Source organism: Epinephelus lanceolatus, chromosome 15 (assembly GCF_041903045.1).
Source record: "Epinephelus lanceolatus isolate andai-2023 chromosome 15, ASM4190304v1, whole genome shotgun sequence".
NCBI lineage: Eukaryota > Metazoa > Chordata > Actinopteri > Perciformes > Serranidae > Epinephelus > Epinephelus lanceolatus.
This window is the reverse complement of record NC_135748.1, coordinates 11,994,921-12,010,815: the sequence shown is the minus strand read 5'-3', so window position 1 is coordinate 12,010,815 and position 15,895 is coordinate 11,994,921. Positions and strand designations below refer to the sequence as shown.

The following is a 15,895-nucleotide window of genomic DNA, read 5'->3' as shown; positions in this document are numbered from 1 at the left end:
CATACACATACACACATTTGGCAACGATACTCTGGCACCAACACAGCAGCAATCTGTTTACTTGGGGCTCACTTTGCTTCTTATATAATTAGAATACAGTTAAAGATTTTACCTCTGAACAGCCTGTTATCTGGTTTCTTTTATCATCAGGGACAAACAGAATCAAATATTAAGTCTACTTGCTTGGGGTGGCTTTACATCAATAGAAATCTGCACGCAAGTTCAGGTCAGCCCTTACAGTTTCTAACAGACAAGAGGCTGGAGGAGAATTTTTTGTAAAACTTGGACATATTCAAATTTTACAGGTTAAAGCAGAGTGTAAATAGCTAGGTATTAGTAGGGAAGCACCAACATTTTTAAAGGAATAGCTTGACATTTTGGGAAATACTATTATTAGCTTTCTTGCTGAGTGTTAGATGGGAAGATCAATACCACTGATAAATATGTAGCTTGCACCAGCAACTGCTCAGCTTATTTTAGATGGGGGTCAAAAGTAACAAAATCTCCCAAACAGCACCTGAAAAACTCACTAATTAACACACTTTCTTTGTTTAATCCTTACAAAAAAATTAAGTAAAGAAGTTGGGGGTAAGACTACTCCTTGCCTGGGTGAGGACGTCCTGAGGTTGCCAGGCAACCAGCAGGGACCTACCAAACTCTGCAAGAAAGCGAATAAGCGTATTTCCCAAAATGTCAAACTATTTCTTTAAGTAAGCCAGAGGAGAAGCATGAGGGAAGTGATATCAAAACATCTCCTTATGTCAGAGCAAAATAAAAAGCCAAAACCTCCCATCCCATCCCTCACCATGCGCAGGCTCTGGGTGGTCCTGTTCTCAACAGCCCGAAGAATCTCCCGAAACCGGCCCACGCCTCGTGTCAGGTTGCTATGGCAATGCAGCACGGAAACAGGAAGAAGGACACTTGTCAGAGTCTGTAGTGTGTGTAAGTGTGAATGCAAGATACTTCAAAACAGACGTGTGCATTATCCATACTGTGTCCAAAACATTTCCAAGTTTCTATCTACGTGTGAGTCAGTGAGAACATAAAAATTTAGTAGCATGACTGGCAGTTGTTTTTTTTTGAACCACACCTTTGCCACATTGCAAGATGATACAGAAAAAAGCAGGTCTTAAGGTGATGTAAAGCAAACTACATCCTCAACAAAAATGCTCACATGTCTCAGGACTTTGATGTTTGTCAGTTTTTTAGGATATTTAATTCTGTGCTGGGCCATCGCACAAACAATCAGCTAGCACTGTACAGAAAAGCTACTAAGAAAGAAATTTGACAGACTTCATTCAGCCCCCTGAAAAGTAATTTCTTTCTGCTACAGCCTTGAAACTATCTCTGCTGTAGTTAAAACAATAACATGGTGGGAACTACTTTCTGCTGCACTGTGTGTATAACTTATCTGTGTTCACACTTTCTGCTTTCATCAACCTGTCAACAGCTTTCTAACTACAAAGTGGGTGGAAAGTGCCCACAAAGGGTTGTTCTTGGTTTCTGTTTGGGTAACTGACGCCCTGACTAAACTAGAATTACCGCTTGGCTTCACGGCTATAAGCCTACATCAGCCAGTCAGGTTGCAGTTTACATCCATGACCAGACTCATGACATGAAGACTTTAAAGGAGTTTAACAAAAAGGTATTAAAGGAGAACTACACCCATCCTCAAAGTACATACATGTTATTTCTATGGTCTAAGACAGTCCAAAAAACATTAATAAACATTAACAACTCTCTCTCAAATCCCAGTACCAGAGTGCCAAAACTCAAACTTGTGATGTCATAGGGTGTAAAGTCTGGAGCTGGTCCACAGACAATGACTTTGCTGACAAAGCTTCAGATATGGATGTTCCTGCACAGAAGCCACAAATTTTAACCTTGGATGCTTCATACACATTTGTAATCCAGCAGAAGATCTATGGAATCAGCAGTTTCAAGGTGGGCACTCAAGATTAGAGCCACCAATTTAGTATCTGACCAAATGTCTCCCATTCTGCTCCTGAGATGTGATGCTGAATAATGGCCACAACAGTGTTTTTATACAGAACATTATGATGTCACAGTGGAGCTGGCCTTTGACCTTTTGGATATAAAATGCAATCACTTCATTATTTTCTCTTATTAGTACTTGTGTGAAATTCTGTCGTAATTAGCATATGAATTCCTCAGTTATGGCCAAAAATATGTTTTGTGAGGTCACAGTGACCTTTGAGCACCAAAACCCAATCTCTTCATCCTTGAGTCCAAGATGTGACACCTATTGCCAGCACAGAGGCATAAAGATTTTGTGTAAAAACCAAGTGAGGAGTGTAAAAACCAAAAACATGTCTATTTTTTTTCTTAAAATATTCCCCATTTTGGGGTTTTAGAATGACTGCACCTCTCCAGTCTATCGCTGATTTGTCTTTCTCTCATGTACCTATCTATCTGCCACCACTCTTTCTTACCCATTCTTGAAGTGGATGACATGAGCTCTTTGCAGGCCTGTCTCCAGGAAGTAGCCCAGTTCCAGGTCCTGGGCAGTTGGGCCGGGCTTTGGGCTACGGTTCTGCATTCCAGCTGACAACGCCTGCAGAAACAGACATACAGAGATAAAGAAAGAAATACAAAAGCTTACAACAAATGCAGAGAAAATTCTGCTGAAAGTTTGCTGAAAGCCGATCTAAATTAATAATGTGTGAAATACTAATACTGACTACTATTTGTCAATGTACATCAGTGCAGTAAACTTTTACATAGCGGAACCAAAGATTGGCTTTTATGTTTGATGCACAGCTGCAGCTAACAAATTGAAAAGAGGGTTAACTAAAAATAATGAGCTGTGGTGGTGAGTCACCAGTGTAGCAGCTATATGTAAATAAGAGACAGACCAGATTCAGTCTGTGTGTATAATCTTGGACAGGAAATTCTCAGGGGAAACACTGGGACTGATATAATTTCATGACAGTAAGATTCAAATTGGCTCACTCACACTATTTCATTTCCACAGTGGCCTATTTAACAAATTTAATTTATTTATGCATGAGAAGTGATAACTAAGCAGGATACAGATGATCAGGATTCTGTCTTCTGCAGCGAATAAAGTATGTACAAGAGGAGCTACATGAAAAATGTACATTTATTCAGTACTAATAACACATAACTTTATCTGCCTGAATTTCTGTTTCTTGTGTTGGATTAATAATCCAGTGTTGTCATGTCGAAATTATGATAGGAATATAATAATTAGGCTATGACTGATAAACACACCTGTTGTTGGGACCAAGTCATTGTTTTGCAAGACACAAGTAAGTCTCAAGTCTTTGCACTTTGAGTTTCAAGTCTTAAACAAGTTATAATGGGCTCTTCACCAAATGTAACATCATTTCAACAACAGATTAATATATTAACTTTATGAAAATCATGGATGCTTCTCAGAATTTGTCTTTGTTAAAACAAGTTTGTTGGAATATATTGCATCTGTCTGTAACTTTAGACCCGCATGTTTTGCATTATGCAATTTGTTTTTTGTTTTTTTTTGGTTGACTTTTCTGTAGTTTTTGTATGTGAACAAAATTATCTTTGGAATTATTTTTATGTAACATTAGTTCTTCATGGTTCTCTCCTTTATTTTATTTATTTATTTATCTAACCTTTATTTAACCAGGAAGTCCCACTGAAATTGAAATCTCAGAAAGGTGCAGAGGTAGGCCATAAGTTTTCCCAATATTGCTTTAAAGATAAAAATATAGTGGTGCTGTTGTCAGCCAGTGGTCAATGATGTACAACCCACCAAATCATGCAGCTTGATTGGATGCTGTTGGATCTGGGGAATTAAGTGTAAACTTTCTGGGAATGACCAGAATTAAGGTTAGCTGACTCAACTGAAGGGAAATTAAATTATTCCTGACACACTTTCAAATAACATACTTTTTAGTCTTTGGATGTGGGGGAATTAATCAAGTATTTTCAAATCAAAAGGCTCATGTCCAAGTGAAGACAAAGGTCATTGGTGTTAGAGTCTAAGTCAGGTTGCAAGTCCTTCAATTTTGTCAAGATGAGTCTAAAGTTATCAAATCTGTGACTTAAGTGTGACTTGAGTCCAAATTATGTGGCTCATGCCCACACCTCTGGTGAGCACACATGAGGAGAAATGTTACTAACAAGGGCTGTCAGATCTCAGAACATGTAATTACATCATTTCATCAATCAACAATGTGTTGATGTATTAGTCAGTAATTGTTTTGTATAACAGATTAATCATCGACTCGTTTTTCAAGCAAAAAGCTAAAAAAAAATCTTTGTTACCAGCTTCTCTGTTGTGAAGATTTGCAGCTTTTCTTTGTATAATGTGATAGTAAACTGAGTATACTTGAAGACTTCACTGTGGGCTTTAGGAATTTATAAAGTGTATGTCTCACAGTTCTTTGACGTGTTACATATATATGAAATGTACAGCTCTGAACCCAGCCTGACTATGAAATATTCCTATAATTTATGATGTTTCTGTCCCTCTGTACCATATCTACTTTGTGACTTCATCCAGGTTATATACTTTCTGTCACACCTTACATAAACCTTACTTCTGCTGTATCCAACCATGAGTTCATAGAGTTCATCTCATCATCTCACAGAAATATCAGTATAATTTGATGTCAGGACTGTTTGATTTGAATCCTCCTGCCTTTTTTTTTGCAGTTTCTTGTTGTTTGCCAGCTCAGTCTGTGCGTCCTCTCAGACATTCTCCCAATAAAGAGGAAGACATTTGTTTGCCAGTTGGCCGTCATGGGCGGTAATGCATTAGTCAAACTTGCACACTGACAGCAGAGTATTCATCACACACCCACAGGGATGGCATTGGCAGAGCATTTGGGAGTCCAGGTGCTAACAAGATATTTGATGAGCGCTTCTGTGTCACCCAGAGAAAAACACTGCAATAGACAACAAGTATGCCAATTTCACACCCTCAGACTGGAGGTCTGATTGAGACATAACATAACATGACACAAACATATACCTTCTCAGCCTCCTGCAGGTAGAGCAGGGCAATGTCTCCAGACTTTTCATAGCAGGTGATGATTTCCTGCTCCCGATCTGTTGTGCTCCTATTAGATGATGGAGACCCAGTGTTCTTATTGGATAGAGACGGAGAGGCAGCTGGGACTTTCTCTAGACACAGTCCTGAGGGAGAGACGGAAAGAGAGCTCAGGGTGACAAGGAATAAACAAAGAGTGACAAAGGCCACAAGTCAGTTATCACTGTCTGGTATTCATTAGTATATAAACATTCATATATCGGATAGACAGGGCATCTACAGATATCAGACACTTGTAATTTACTGTTTTTAAAACCTTTTAAAGAGAAATGTTAACCAAATTTTTGTACAGATCATCATCTCTTATTCAACCATTGCAGGTTAAGTATGAAGCTAAGTAATGTATATGCCGATCCATGTGCAGGAAAGTTTTATGTATATGTATGTAATCTACATTTTGCAGACAGGTAAATGTGAGTCTAAATTAAAGAATTTGGTAGTAGGTTTATGGATTTGTAACATCAGAAATGTGGACTTTCACACAGAGTAATTTTGACTAAAATGAATTAAAATATGGATAAATTAAATTAGATACAAAGTTTGTAGCAATTAAGACCCCACAAACTAAACTTGTAATGAAATTTAAGGCCTAATATTTTATAAAATTGAAACTGAAGACATTTTAAGACTTTTCAAAGACCCTGTTAGAGTTGTTTGGTCTAGTTTTTGACACTCTGATGATCATTTTCTCCTACTGATGATTGATTTTCAATCATAAATGAGTTTGCAACTGCCCCATGAAAACTGCACTTGGTTACACAGATGGATGAAATAAGAACATAATGATATTTAAAAAGGAAAATGCTAGAAATGAATATCTTTTATTCAACGGTGACCAGAGCTGCTTGTTATGTGACTGTGTGTGGTTCATCATATCACAGGTTATTCCAGATCTGTTTATCAGCAGTGACAGTGTACTGCCATCATGTGGAGTAAAGACGTACTGCAGAGGTTAGGGCTGACAAAACTGATGGAGGGAGACATGAAACGATGGCTGGGTGTGTATATGTGTGTTTATACCTTTAGTAGCGTATGCCTCTGCTATCATGGACAGCCGATACACAGGAGCTCCCCCCAGCTGCATGTCGTCCAGGTTCACGTGGCTGTAGTGACCTGTTAATATATCAATCATGCATGAATTAATTAGTACACCAGTAATCTGTGCAGACAACAGAGCATGCTTTTTGATTAATAACATCATACCATACACAAATACTAAATAGGAGTAAATAAACCAAACCAGAGGAGTGTGTATGATACCTAAAGCGTCTCTGTATTCTCCCTCCACATAGCACAGTTTGGCCATCAACAGGCTGGCTTCCTGAAGGTAATCAGCCTAGAGGACAAAATAAGAGTAAAAAATGAAAACATATTCTCTTTCAAATATTTGTTTGTATTTGCTGAGTTGAGTTTCCGTCTTCAGATTTCTATCTACTGATTTTGAGTGCTTGCATGAACCTGTGAAATTAAATTATGTGACAGAAACTGAAATTTGTAAAACAAATAAGAAACAAAGTGACAACTGGTGACTTCAGCCAATCTGTCTACCGGTTCCACATCCACAGTTACCTTGAGGTTTCCTCTGTCCAAAGCAGCAGTGAGGTGTTTCCTGACCTCCACCAGTTTAGGTCGTGGGCCCCTGGGACTGGCTCCCTGTTTGATGGGGTTTTCCTTCAGGTACGTCTGAAGCTTGCATTCTCCCAGCAACAACTCCCCTAGATCATCTACACACACACACACACACACACACACACACACACACACACACACACACACACACACACACAAGATGTTTGAAGAAGTCATAAGAATAACAGGGCTAGACAGTAATGCTTGCCAGGTTGCCAATGGCAATGATTTTGAAACAGCGGCAACCAATTCTTGGCCTTTGGTTTCCATCGGTGTCAAACACTTTTTAAACATTTAAATAATAGGGACAGCAAACAGCAAAACTGCACACCACAATGAATACTATTTCAATATTTGTTGTGTAAGTGATGTCAAAAAATAGCCATGGGGTGGACTATAAAACATGCACACTGTGCACTGTAGATCCCTTAAGTGCAATTTATTACCACATCAACAGTCTGAATAAGAGCATTAGCTCGAAACATCATTTGTGGATATGCTAATAAGGGAGCTACAGTGTGTCGACCTTTCTTCATATTGTATTGCTATCATTTATTGGTCAAGCACCTGCCTCAAATGTTTTTTGGATGTGCGCGACTGCTATTCTTTCTGTAGCATATTGACAACATGACTTCAAACGTCTATAGCATCACTTCCAACCCATCCTACAGAGACGAAAACTTATAAATAAGGAAACTGTCTTGACAGAGCGGACTCAGCTGGAGGCATTTACTGCCAATGCAGGGAGGCGTGCTATTTCGAGTGCATGTTATGGACGCCACCAGGAAAGGTTTTCCCACATTCTGATGCTACGTGATGTGGTGTCACATCTCTGCAGTTCTATGTGAGAGAGGATTCAGCTGTCTAAGCAGAATCAAAACAGATTAGAGGTCATCTCTGAAAGTAGGTTGTTCAAGGGCCAATTAATCTGTGGTGGGAATGAGCAAAAATGTCAAGAACCAAAATCTGAAAGGGACAGAACAGATGAACAAGCAACCAGTGACTTGCTAAGGAACATGACAACAGCTACAATACTGGTATTTTGTAAACTACGAATTGAGGGTGGACACATGACCTGACAACACTTAAGATTCTTAAGTATCAGATAAAACACAAATGACAAAGAAGTTTGTTCAGTTACTGTAATACAGTTTTTAAAGAGTCTTTTATGTCACATTTTCATTATTGAGCTGAAAAAAACCCCTGCATAATATCTTCATTCATTCATTATCCACAAGCACTGATCCTGGTACAAGGTCACAGGAGGCCTGGAGCCTACCCCAGCTGACACTGGGCGAGAGGCGACTATCACCAGATAATCGCCAGACTGACACATGGCGACAGACCATTTGGGGTCACCAATTAACCTGAACTGCATGTCTTACGACTGTGGGAGAAAGCCAGAGGACTCAGGGAAAACCCATGCTGACACAAGAGGAACATGCCTGCATACTGCCTTATTTAAAATCTAAGGTGACTAAAAATGGCAACCATATTTTCAGTTTTGGCATCTAAAAGCTGCCAACCACTATTAAAAGTTAGTGTTTTAAATAGTGTTGTATAAGGCTCAACTCTCTGCCACTTAGATAGGCTTGCGGTAAATAAGTAGAGTCAATCTAGGATCTGACTGCCAGTTTAAATCTAACATCAATTTATGACCAATCTAAAATAAATCAATACTTTATCTGAGGGCAATAAATGGTTAAACTAGGAACACTGTGTAAGGTTTGAAGGTCAATCTAAAGCCAATCTAAGGTCAATATAAAAGTAATTGATTTACAATTCAAAATCAAAATGAGATTAAGCTTTTACACCACCTTCATGTCTAGCTATCTAATGACAATGGTTCCACTTCAAGGCTTCTCCTCTCCTGTTGTTGAGCTGTAAGTTACAAGGAGAGAAACATTGCTGTGCTTACAAACACATACCAGCCAGAATTATACATAGCCTTAGCAAGCTCCTAAATCGGGTGATTGTGTGTGTTTAGAGGTTCAAAGGGTGAAAAGAGCAGCAATCCTGTTAATGATCCCAGTCAGTGACCAGAGCTCATAGCTCTCATGTGCTTAATAACATTCCATAATTGCAGCATTTTTCATAGCATTCAGAAAATGTCGGCAAAATTAACATCTTCCACTAGCGTAAAATATCTGGTAATCTTTCTAGTTACATGCACAATATAAATAACATTCAGTCTATGGTATATTCACATTTATTTAACATATAGCATTTCTAACAATGATAAAGATGGGAATATACGGCACTAAATAATGTCAACGTTTTCTGAAATCATCCAACTAAAAGTCAGGGTCAGTGGATTTTTAACACACTCAATAAAGCCATTAGAAGCAGTTCCTGGCTCATAGTTCACAATGATTGAACATCCCTTCTGTTTTAAGACTATGACCGCAGTTATCACCTCGCCTGACAAATGTATAACCGAAAAGGAGCAATTCTTCTAATTGCCTTCTTGGCTGTGGCTGCTGCTTACCTACAAAAAAAAAATAGATGGACCTCTTAATGTTGGCCTTTACTTTCTAGAGTAGTCTCACAACAACTGCAAGTTTACTATAAATGATTGAATTAGACTCCCACATATCGCCCATATAGTTATCTTAAAGAGTAATTTCACACCAGGCTGAAAATACCAAGATTCTAGGGAATAAAAGGAGGTATCAATCACACTAGAAGTCTTTATAGTACTTAAATGTATTAACCATCCCCAGCAGTCAACCTTGGTTTAATGCAGAGGTGGCAAGATAGAGCAGCACACTGCACACACATCTGCAGCAGAAGAGCAATTGCAGCATGATAAGATGGGATGTGATGCTGTTTACATGTAATTCTTTTAAATCTGTTTGCATGCATGCCAATTCATTCTCTTAATAAAAGGGGTAGATTATATCAAGAGGACAATTATAAAATTTCAATCAAATGCATGCATCACTATGCACCTTTGACGTCATGTACATCGTGATGCGTTCACTTCTCAGGGATTTTACACATAAGAGACATTTTAACTTTGTGTTAAAAAGAGGAAACAACCTTTAATTCAGATTAGGCCTATCCCCATTAATTTCTAAAACTAAAATATTCATCTGTTGTCAAGAGTATTTACGTTATGATGAGCTGTAGTGCCAGTAGTACAGTTTACAATTCAGCATCAGCAAGGAGTTTGACAGCTAGCATGTAACGTTAGCAATTATGCGTCCTAGCAACACCAAGTACTATGAGAGAGGTGAAACAATTCTGTTATTTTGCATAAAGATATTTGTTGTTGTATGTGGAAAATTAGTATCTGGATAGGTTGCCATACAGTTAAAGCATGGACTACATTAAGCTAATGACAAATGTTTGTGTGTAGTTCCGCTTGACTGAGGAGCAGAGCGAACTAGAGGGCTCAGCTGTCACACCACAGAAACTAAGTTATCCATGTCTTACAATTGAAGTATCTCAGTGTGGGCACACTACACTGTCCCACTGAGGTAAAATCCCCTGGGAAACGACGCATTCTCTCTTGACCTCTGCTAGCTAACTAGCTCACCACAGAGCTGGAAAACTCCCAGTATCGGCTGCTGCTGTCAGGAAGTGCCGAGGACTCAGACCATGGAGAAGGCCTTATAAACTGAATGAACGAACGACCGGGAAACACCGCACATATCTTACCGTTTGATATTAGTTTGGCTGAGAGCTGCCGTACTAGCTCTGGTATCTTGTCCCATTGACCCTCTGAACGGCACCGCTCTATCTCGGTCTCCAGTCGTGAGCCAGACTTCCTCGCTGTCATTTTTGTGAGTGGGCTCGACCGAACCAAAACACCACAAAAAGCTCCCTGTCGCTGCTAGGTGTTAAGTTCCTGCATTCGAACGACACAGCTTCCGCTCACTAACATTACTTTCAAAATAAAGCTTTGATTACCGACGGTTGCAAATTTGATGACAACATAACTTTAAAAGCGCTAACTTTTGTTGCTTGACGCGGCTTACACAGGTTGAGAAAACTGTTGTGAAAAGGGGGGGGAGGGGGGAAAGTAACCAACAGCCTTACTGAGTCGACATAGTGAAAGTCAGAGGTCAAGAGTATTGTATAAATCAAATCAAATCAACTTTATTTATATGGCACTTTTCATACAACAGTAACACAAAGTGCCTCACAGAGGTTAAAAACAACAAAGATCCAAAACAGAAAACAAAAAGAAAAGAGAAAACCCAACCCTCCCACCCCACATAGAGATACGTAAATATACATATACGCACACACACACACACACACACACACACACACACACACACACACACACTAGCTATCACTAAAGAGACATACATAAATAATAATAATAAATAAATAAATAATAAATTCATCCACACATTTCTTTAAGAAGAGTATGTACATTGTATGGCTTTACTGGAAAGTGCAGAACAGTTATCACCAAATACAGGAACGTACCGTATGGCTGAATGCTGTCAAAATTTGTCAACACGTTTTTTCTACACAAAAAGCTTTTATCCTGAAAAGGTCAGAGAGGAAGTTGTGCGGGCAGAACCCAGACAACCAGATCGTGGTGAGGTGGAAGAAGTGACTGACATGGCAGATTTGCCGCTGTATTTAACTAATGCCAATGTTTCACTGGGACAAACTATGGAAACTGATAAGGTTGGTCTGTGCGAGGCAACTTTCGCCACTTTTCGTGTTTGTGAACGTTAAAACAAAGACTTGTTAGATTTAAAGCGAAGTACTTCCTTAGCTGAGAAGCTAACAGTCAACAAACACAAAGTAGCAAAAGTAAGCTAAGGCTAATTTACGAGCTAACGTTCGTGCTTTGCAGTTGAAACGTTTTGTCATCAAATTTTGGAAGATTTATTTTTGCTTAGGTTACTGTGCAGCTACAGTGCATAACGAGGTAAATAATGCAACTACATATAACGTCGGTTTAATAACTTAGATAGGTAGATGTTTTATTTTGTTGAGTGTATTCTGCCAAATATACTGTGTGAGAGGGTACATCAAACTCTATGCACATGGTACACTTAAGTAATTATAAATTACAAAAGCTAACAATAATATAATGCGGCTGTGTTAATAATAATAATTAATTATGATGGCATCATATACATGTAAAGTCTGTTTCGAACTATTTCAGAGTTCAGGAGGGGCAGCAGACTTCGAGAGGGTGGAAATGGGAGACTCCCCTGTGGGGAGGCAGGAGAGGGTGAAGGTTCCCCGCAGGACCATCTTTTTCGCCAGTGGGGAGACCATGGAGGAATACAGTACCGATGAAGAGGATGAAGTGGAGGAGCCTTTGAGGAGGGACGTCACCACAGTAGATCCGGTAGGTTGAGATCAGAAAGTTTCACAATCACTTTACTGAATCAATCGGAATTTTAGAGATCCTGACGCAGCCGCAGATGTCCTGTAGGTGGTGTTTGCATCAACCTAAGTTGTTGGGCAGAAATCCATTCCAGTTGGGCAATTAGTCTCAAATCACAAGATATCTTAATAAGTCTGAATAGATAAAGATCACTAGGATGATATTTTTAGGAAATAAAAGCTTTTGACTTTGGCTAAGGCTAGGGATACTTGTAAGAAAGAAACAGTGGTGAATGGCAGGCCAAAAGTCGGGCTGTCAGCTTGTAGTATAAAATAATGCCTTGATGCTTAAGACATAATCTTAGCTGTTTTTTTGTTTGTGTTTGACCAGCATATGTGTTATTTAATGATCCTGTTTTTCCCATGTGTATTGTAGTCCAAACTGACCTGGGGTCCATATTTCTGGTTCCACATTTGGAGAATGGGCACCTCCACTATCTCAGGTAAAGTATCCTACTGTCTCAGTTGGTATTCGTGCTTGCAAGGACCAATGACATCTTACTAAGTTTTGAAATATCATGAGTTTTCAGAGGTGTTTTCCAGACAGAAGAAGTCAGGAAATATAATAAATGTTCTGCAGAAATACTGGAATGTTAGCAAACTGTACAAATTAGATGCTTTACGGTGATGTATCAGAATGTATTTTACACCCTGTTTCACACTTGTATAGCATTTAGTTGTTTGGTCCCCTTCATATCACACCACAGGTGATAATCACACAAAAAAAGCTGCATCAAGTGTTAGAAAATATTTTTATTGAAAGAGTGTGTATGTTTTTTTATAGTGTGTGACTACATGGGAGAGAGACTGGCCTCTCTGTTCGGCATCACTACTCCTAAATACCAGTATGCTATTGATGAGTACTACCGCATTAAGAAAGAGGTAGGACACATGCACACACACACACACACATCCTTGACTTTCATATGTGAATTCCATATGTAAATATGAATAAAGTCACACCTTTAAAATCCTGTTCACGCAGAGGCAGGAGCTAGAACACAAACATCAACTGTCAAATAATAACTTTTTAGCAATAAATGCAACACACACTGATGTTCTCCTGTAGGAGGAGGAGGAAGAGGAGGAGAACCGTCTGGCTGAGATGGCAGAGATTCGGTTTGTGGAGCAGCGGAGAGGCGAGCAGGATGATCATCCTGCTACTGAGCAGCCAGAAGCATCTGGAGCTTCCTTTGTAAACATTAGCTTTGAGCTAGAACCTGAATCCACACTCAACACTGGAGACACCAACAGAGTCCCTTCTCCTCTCCCCTCCTGAAAACTGACACTCGCAGACAAACCACTAACATTTACATGTTTCTATCTGTTGGTAAAACCTTAATTTACTTAGCTGTATAGATTAATAATATTGTTATTTTTATATGTTTTTACTTTATAAAAAGAGATCTTGGTACAAAGTGCAGGGAAATATTAAAAGGGCTGTGGAAGTGACTGCACAAGCCTTACCTGTGAATGTAAATGTGTGTATAGTTAAAAATAATATGCAAGACTTAAATGCATCATTTAGTTAAGTGTCGACCAGACTGGGCGCAACTCACTTTAAACTGGCATCAGTTGAGAAAGGGAAATAAATGCTGGAGCTTATTTAGAAACAGTCATCAATCTCAGTTTTCCATTGATTAGAAACGGAGGGAAATCCACCCTGAACTGAAGAGAGAACAGAAAGTGAATCGACCCTGCTCCTGATTTAGGCAGCAACATGAATAGAAACCTACCACATCTACAGTTAGCCAAAGGCATAGCCTGATACAGACACTGCTCCGCCATTTCTGCTCTCAGTTTCTTTCTTTGCTCCTTGTGTCTGACATCCTCGCCTATGCCTGGCGTGTGCATCTGCAAGGTGTAATAGAGCTGGATAGTTTTTGGCTTCCAAGCTGTAAAGATAAGCAGGGATTGATGACATCAGTAGCTAGAACTGATTGAACATTGTTTATGATTTCAACATAATATCCAAATACGTACAGCATGGCAATCCTGCTGCTTCAGCCTTTTATTAGCCATGGCTACTTCCTTAAGGCTACTGTACCTTCCTGCTCTTTGAGTACATGTTATATGTTGAGTTATTAACTAGGGATCATTCAAGAGAGTAAAATATGCCTGCTCAGACATGGTGTCCTATTAAATCTTTAATTAAGCAGCACATATTTCCTGATTTTTGCAGCCCTTCTGATAAATATTATATCCAAGCCACTAGAAATGGCACAAGTGAAAGTGTCCAGTAGTTCTGAATGTAACTTCAGAGCTCTAAGTAATCTGCTTGCTTTACTTTCCATGTGTTGCAATCTAACAAATGTGTTTCTGTATTGATAGTTCAATCAGTTGACCAGCAGGAACAACTTGTAGTGTTAATTCTTTTCTGTGTGAAATGCCAAAAGTGCAAATCTTAAGCCAACATAGATTAAATAATACTATTGTAGTTTAAATCTTTAAAAATGTTCTAGTGGTCAAATGTACTGATGACTGATACGCTACACTGGCATAAGAAATTGCCCACATCCAGTGCTACAACCATCATGTGTGTGTGTGAAGGGTTCATTCTTAAAGTGTCCTTGTGGAAGCCTTTCATATGAATGTGTAGCTGCGCAGCGGGTGTAATGCTGAGACTGAGCTATCATAAGCTTCTTATTGATTATTTTTATCCACTGACATGGCTGTGTGGTGTGTTGACAGGCCTCAGACCTCAGCAGTGTTTAGCCATGAATGGCTTTTTAAAAATGATTTAGCTCAAAAAGAGATGTTTAAATGGACTTAAAAGATGTACTGAAAGTGGAATCCCAACATATCAGCCCACAACTTAAAGCTAGGTGGATGACTATCTTTCACTAGTTAATGAAGGATATTATTTATGCTTTTTTAATGTGACAAAAGGGCCAACATAATATGCAAAAGTTACTATGACAAACCTTTAATGAATCTGTATATACATGTTTCTATTTTCTGTGTTAATAAAACCTTTAAACATTCAAAAGGTTGACTTTTGTTTTATTATTATACATAATCCCATTGTTTTATGAAGGAATTAACAGTCTGCTCTGTTTTCTAGAAGGTTTCCTTAGTGATAGCTCTATCATGTACCAGTAAGCATGAACAATGACAATCATGAAGATGTCAAGTTTTCTAACAGTCCCAACCATTTTACATTTTACTCTCATTCCATTTTGTCTTTGTTTGTTTGAACGTCAAATCTCAAAGCATGGTTTCTATTCTTCAACATCACATTTATATGATAAAATATACAAAGCAAATAGAGATGTGGGAATATTCTGCGTATTTGCAGTTCATATTACATTTTAGTAAAATGTATTTTACACACTAATGTTCTATCATTGTCTTCATACTAATGATCTCACCTTGGGAGTTGGTGAAGTACCAGTGATCCCTCATCTGCCCTGACAGATTTATTGGCCACTCTGTTCTGTATGACATCTATTGCACGTCTGTCTGTCCTGGAAGAGGGATCCCTCCTCAGTTGCTCTTCTGAGGTTTCTACTGTTTTTTCCCCTGTTAAAGGATTTTTTTGGGGAGTTTTTCCTTATCCACTGTGAGGGTCCAAAGGACAGGGATGTTGTATGCTGTAAAGCCCTGTGAGGCAAATTGTGATTTGTGATATTGGGCTTTATAAATAAAATTGATTGATTGATTGATTGATTGATTGATTGGGGGGAGTAACACACTTGTTAGCATGCAGTTGCTTATTGACACATTCAGCAGCCCTCTGTTGGGCTCTGTTTTTGGTTTTCAAACTAAGTGAATCAAAACAGTGAAGTTGCAGGCTGGAAAACCAACACAACGAGCTGAAAG

The 15,895-nt window shown here is 38.9% G+C and overlaps 2 protein-coding genes across 4 annotated transcripts in view; one reads left to right on the top strand and one right to left on the bottom strand.

Annotated features, from left to right (window-relative positions):
- Positions 1-10,559, bottom strand: part of ttc7b (tetratricopeptide repeat domain 7B) — a 31,419-nt gene extending 20,860 nt beyond the window's left edge. For all 3 annotated transcript variants that reach the window (XM_033642695.2, XM_033642698.2, XM_078174915.1), the window contains exons 1-7: positions 10,373-10,559; positions 6,650-6,804; positions 6,341-6,416; positions 6,101-6,193; positions 5,003-5,166; positions 2,454-2,575; positions 806-884 (exon numbers count right to left, since the gene is read on the bottom strand). In XM_033642695.2, the coding sequence (XP_033498586.1) occupies positions 806-884; positions 2,454-2,575; positions 5,003-5,166; positions 6,101-6,193; positions 6,341-6,416; positions 6,650-6,804; positions 10,373-10,493 (810 nt within the window). In that variant the 5' untranslated portion in view covers positions 10,494-10,559. The remainder of the gene's footprint in view (positions 1-805; positions 885-2,453; positions 2,576-5,002; positions 5,167-6,100; positions 6,194-6,340; positions 6,417-6,649; positions 6,805-10,372) is intronic.
- A 671-nt stretch (positions 10,560-11,230) lies between these two features.
- fam177a1 (family with sequence similarity 177 member A1) lies at positions 11,231-15,062 on the top strand. The gene is made up of 5 exons (XM_033641973.2): positions 11,231-11,359; positions 11,847-12,035; positions 12,450-12,516; positions 12,858-12,955; positions 13,143-15,062. Exons 1-5 carry the CDS (start codon positions 11,291-11,293, stop codon positions 13,350-13,352), a joined length of 633 nt encoding a protein of 210 aa, XP_033497864.1. The 5' UTR covers positions 11,231-11,290; the 3' UTR covers positions 13,353-15,062.
- Positions 15,063-15,895: the final 833 nt, after the last annotated feature.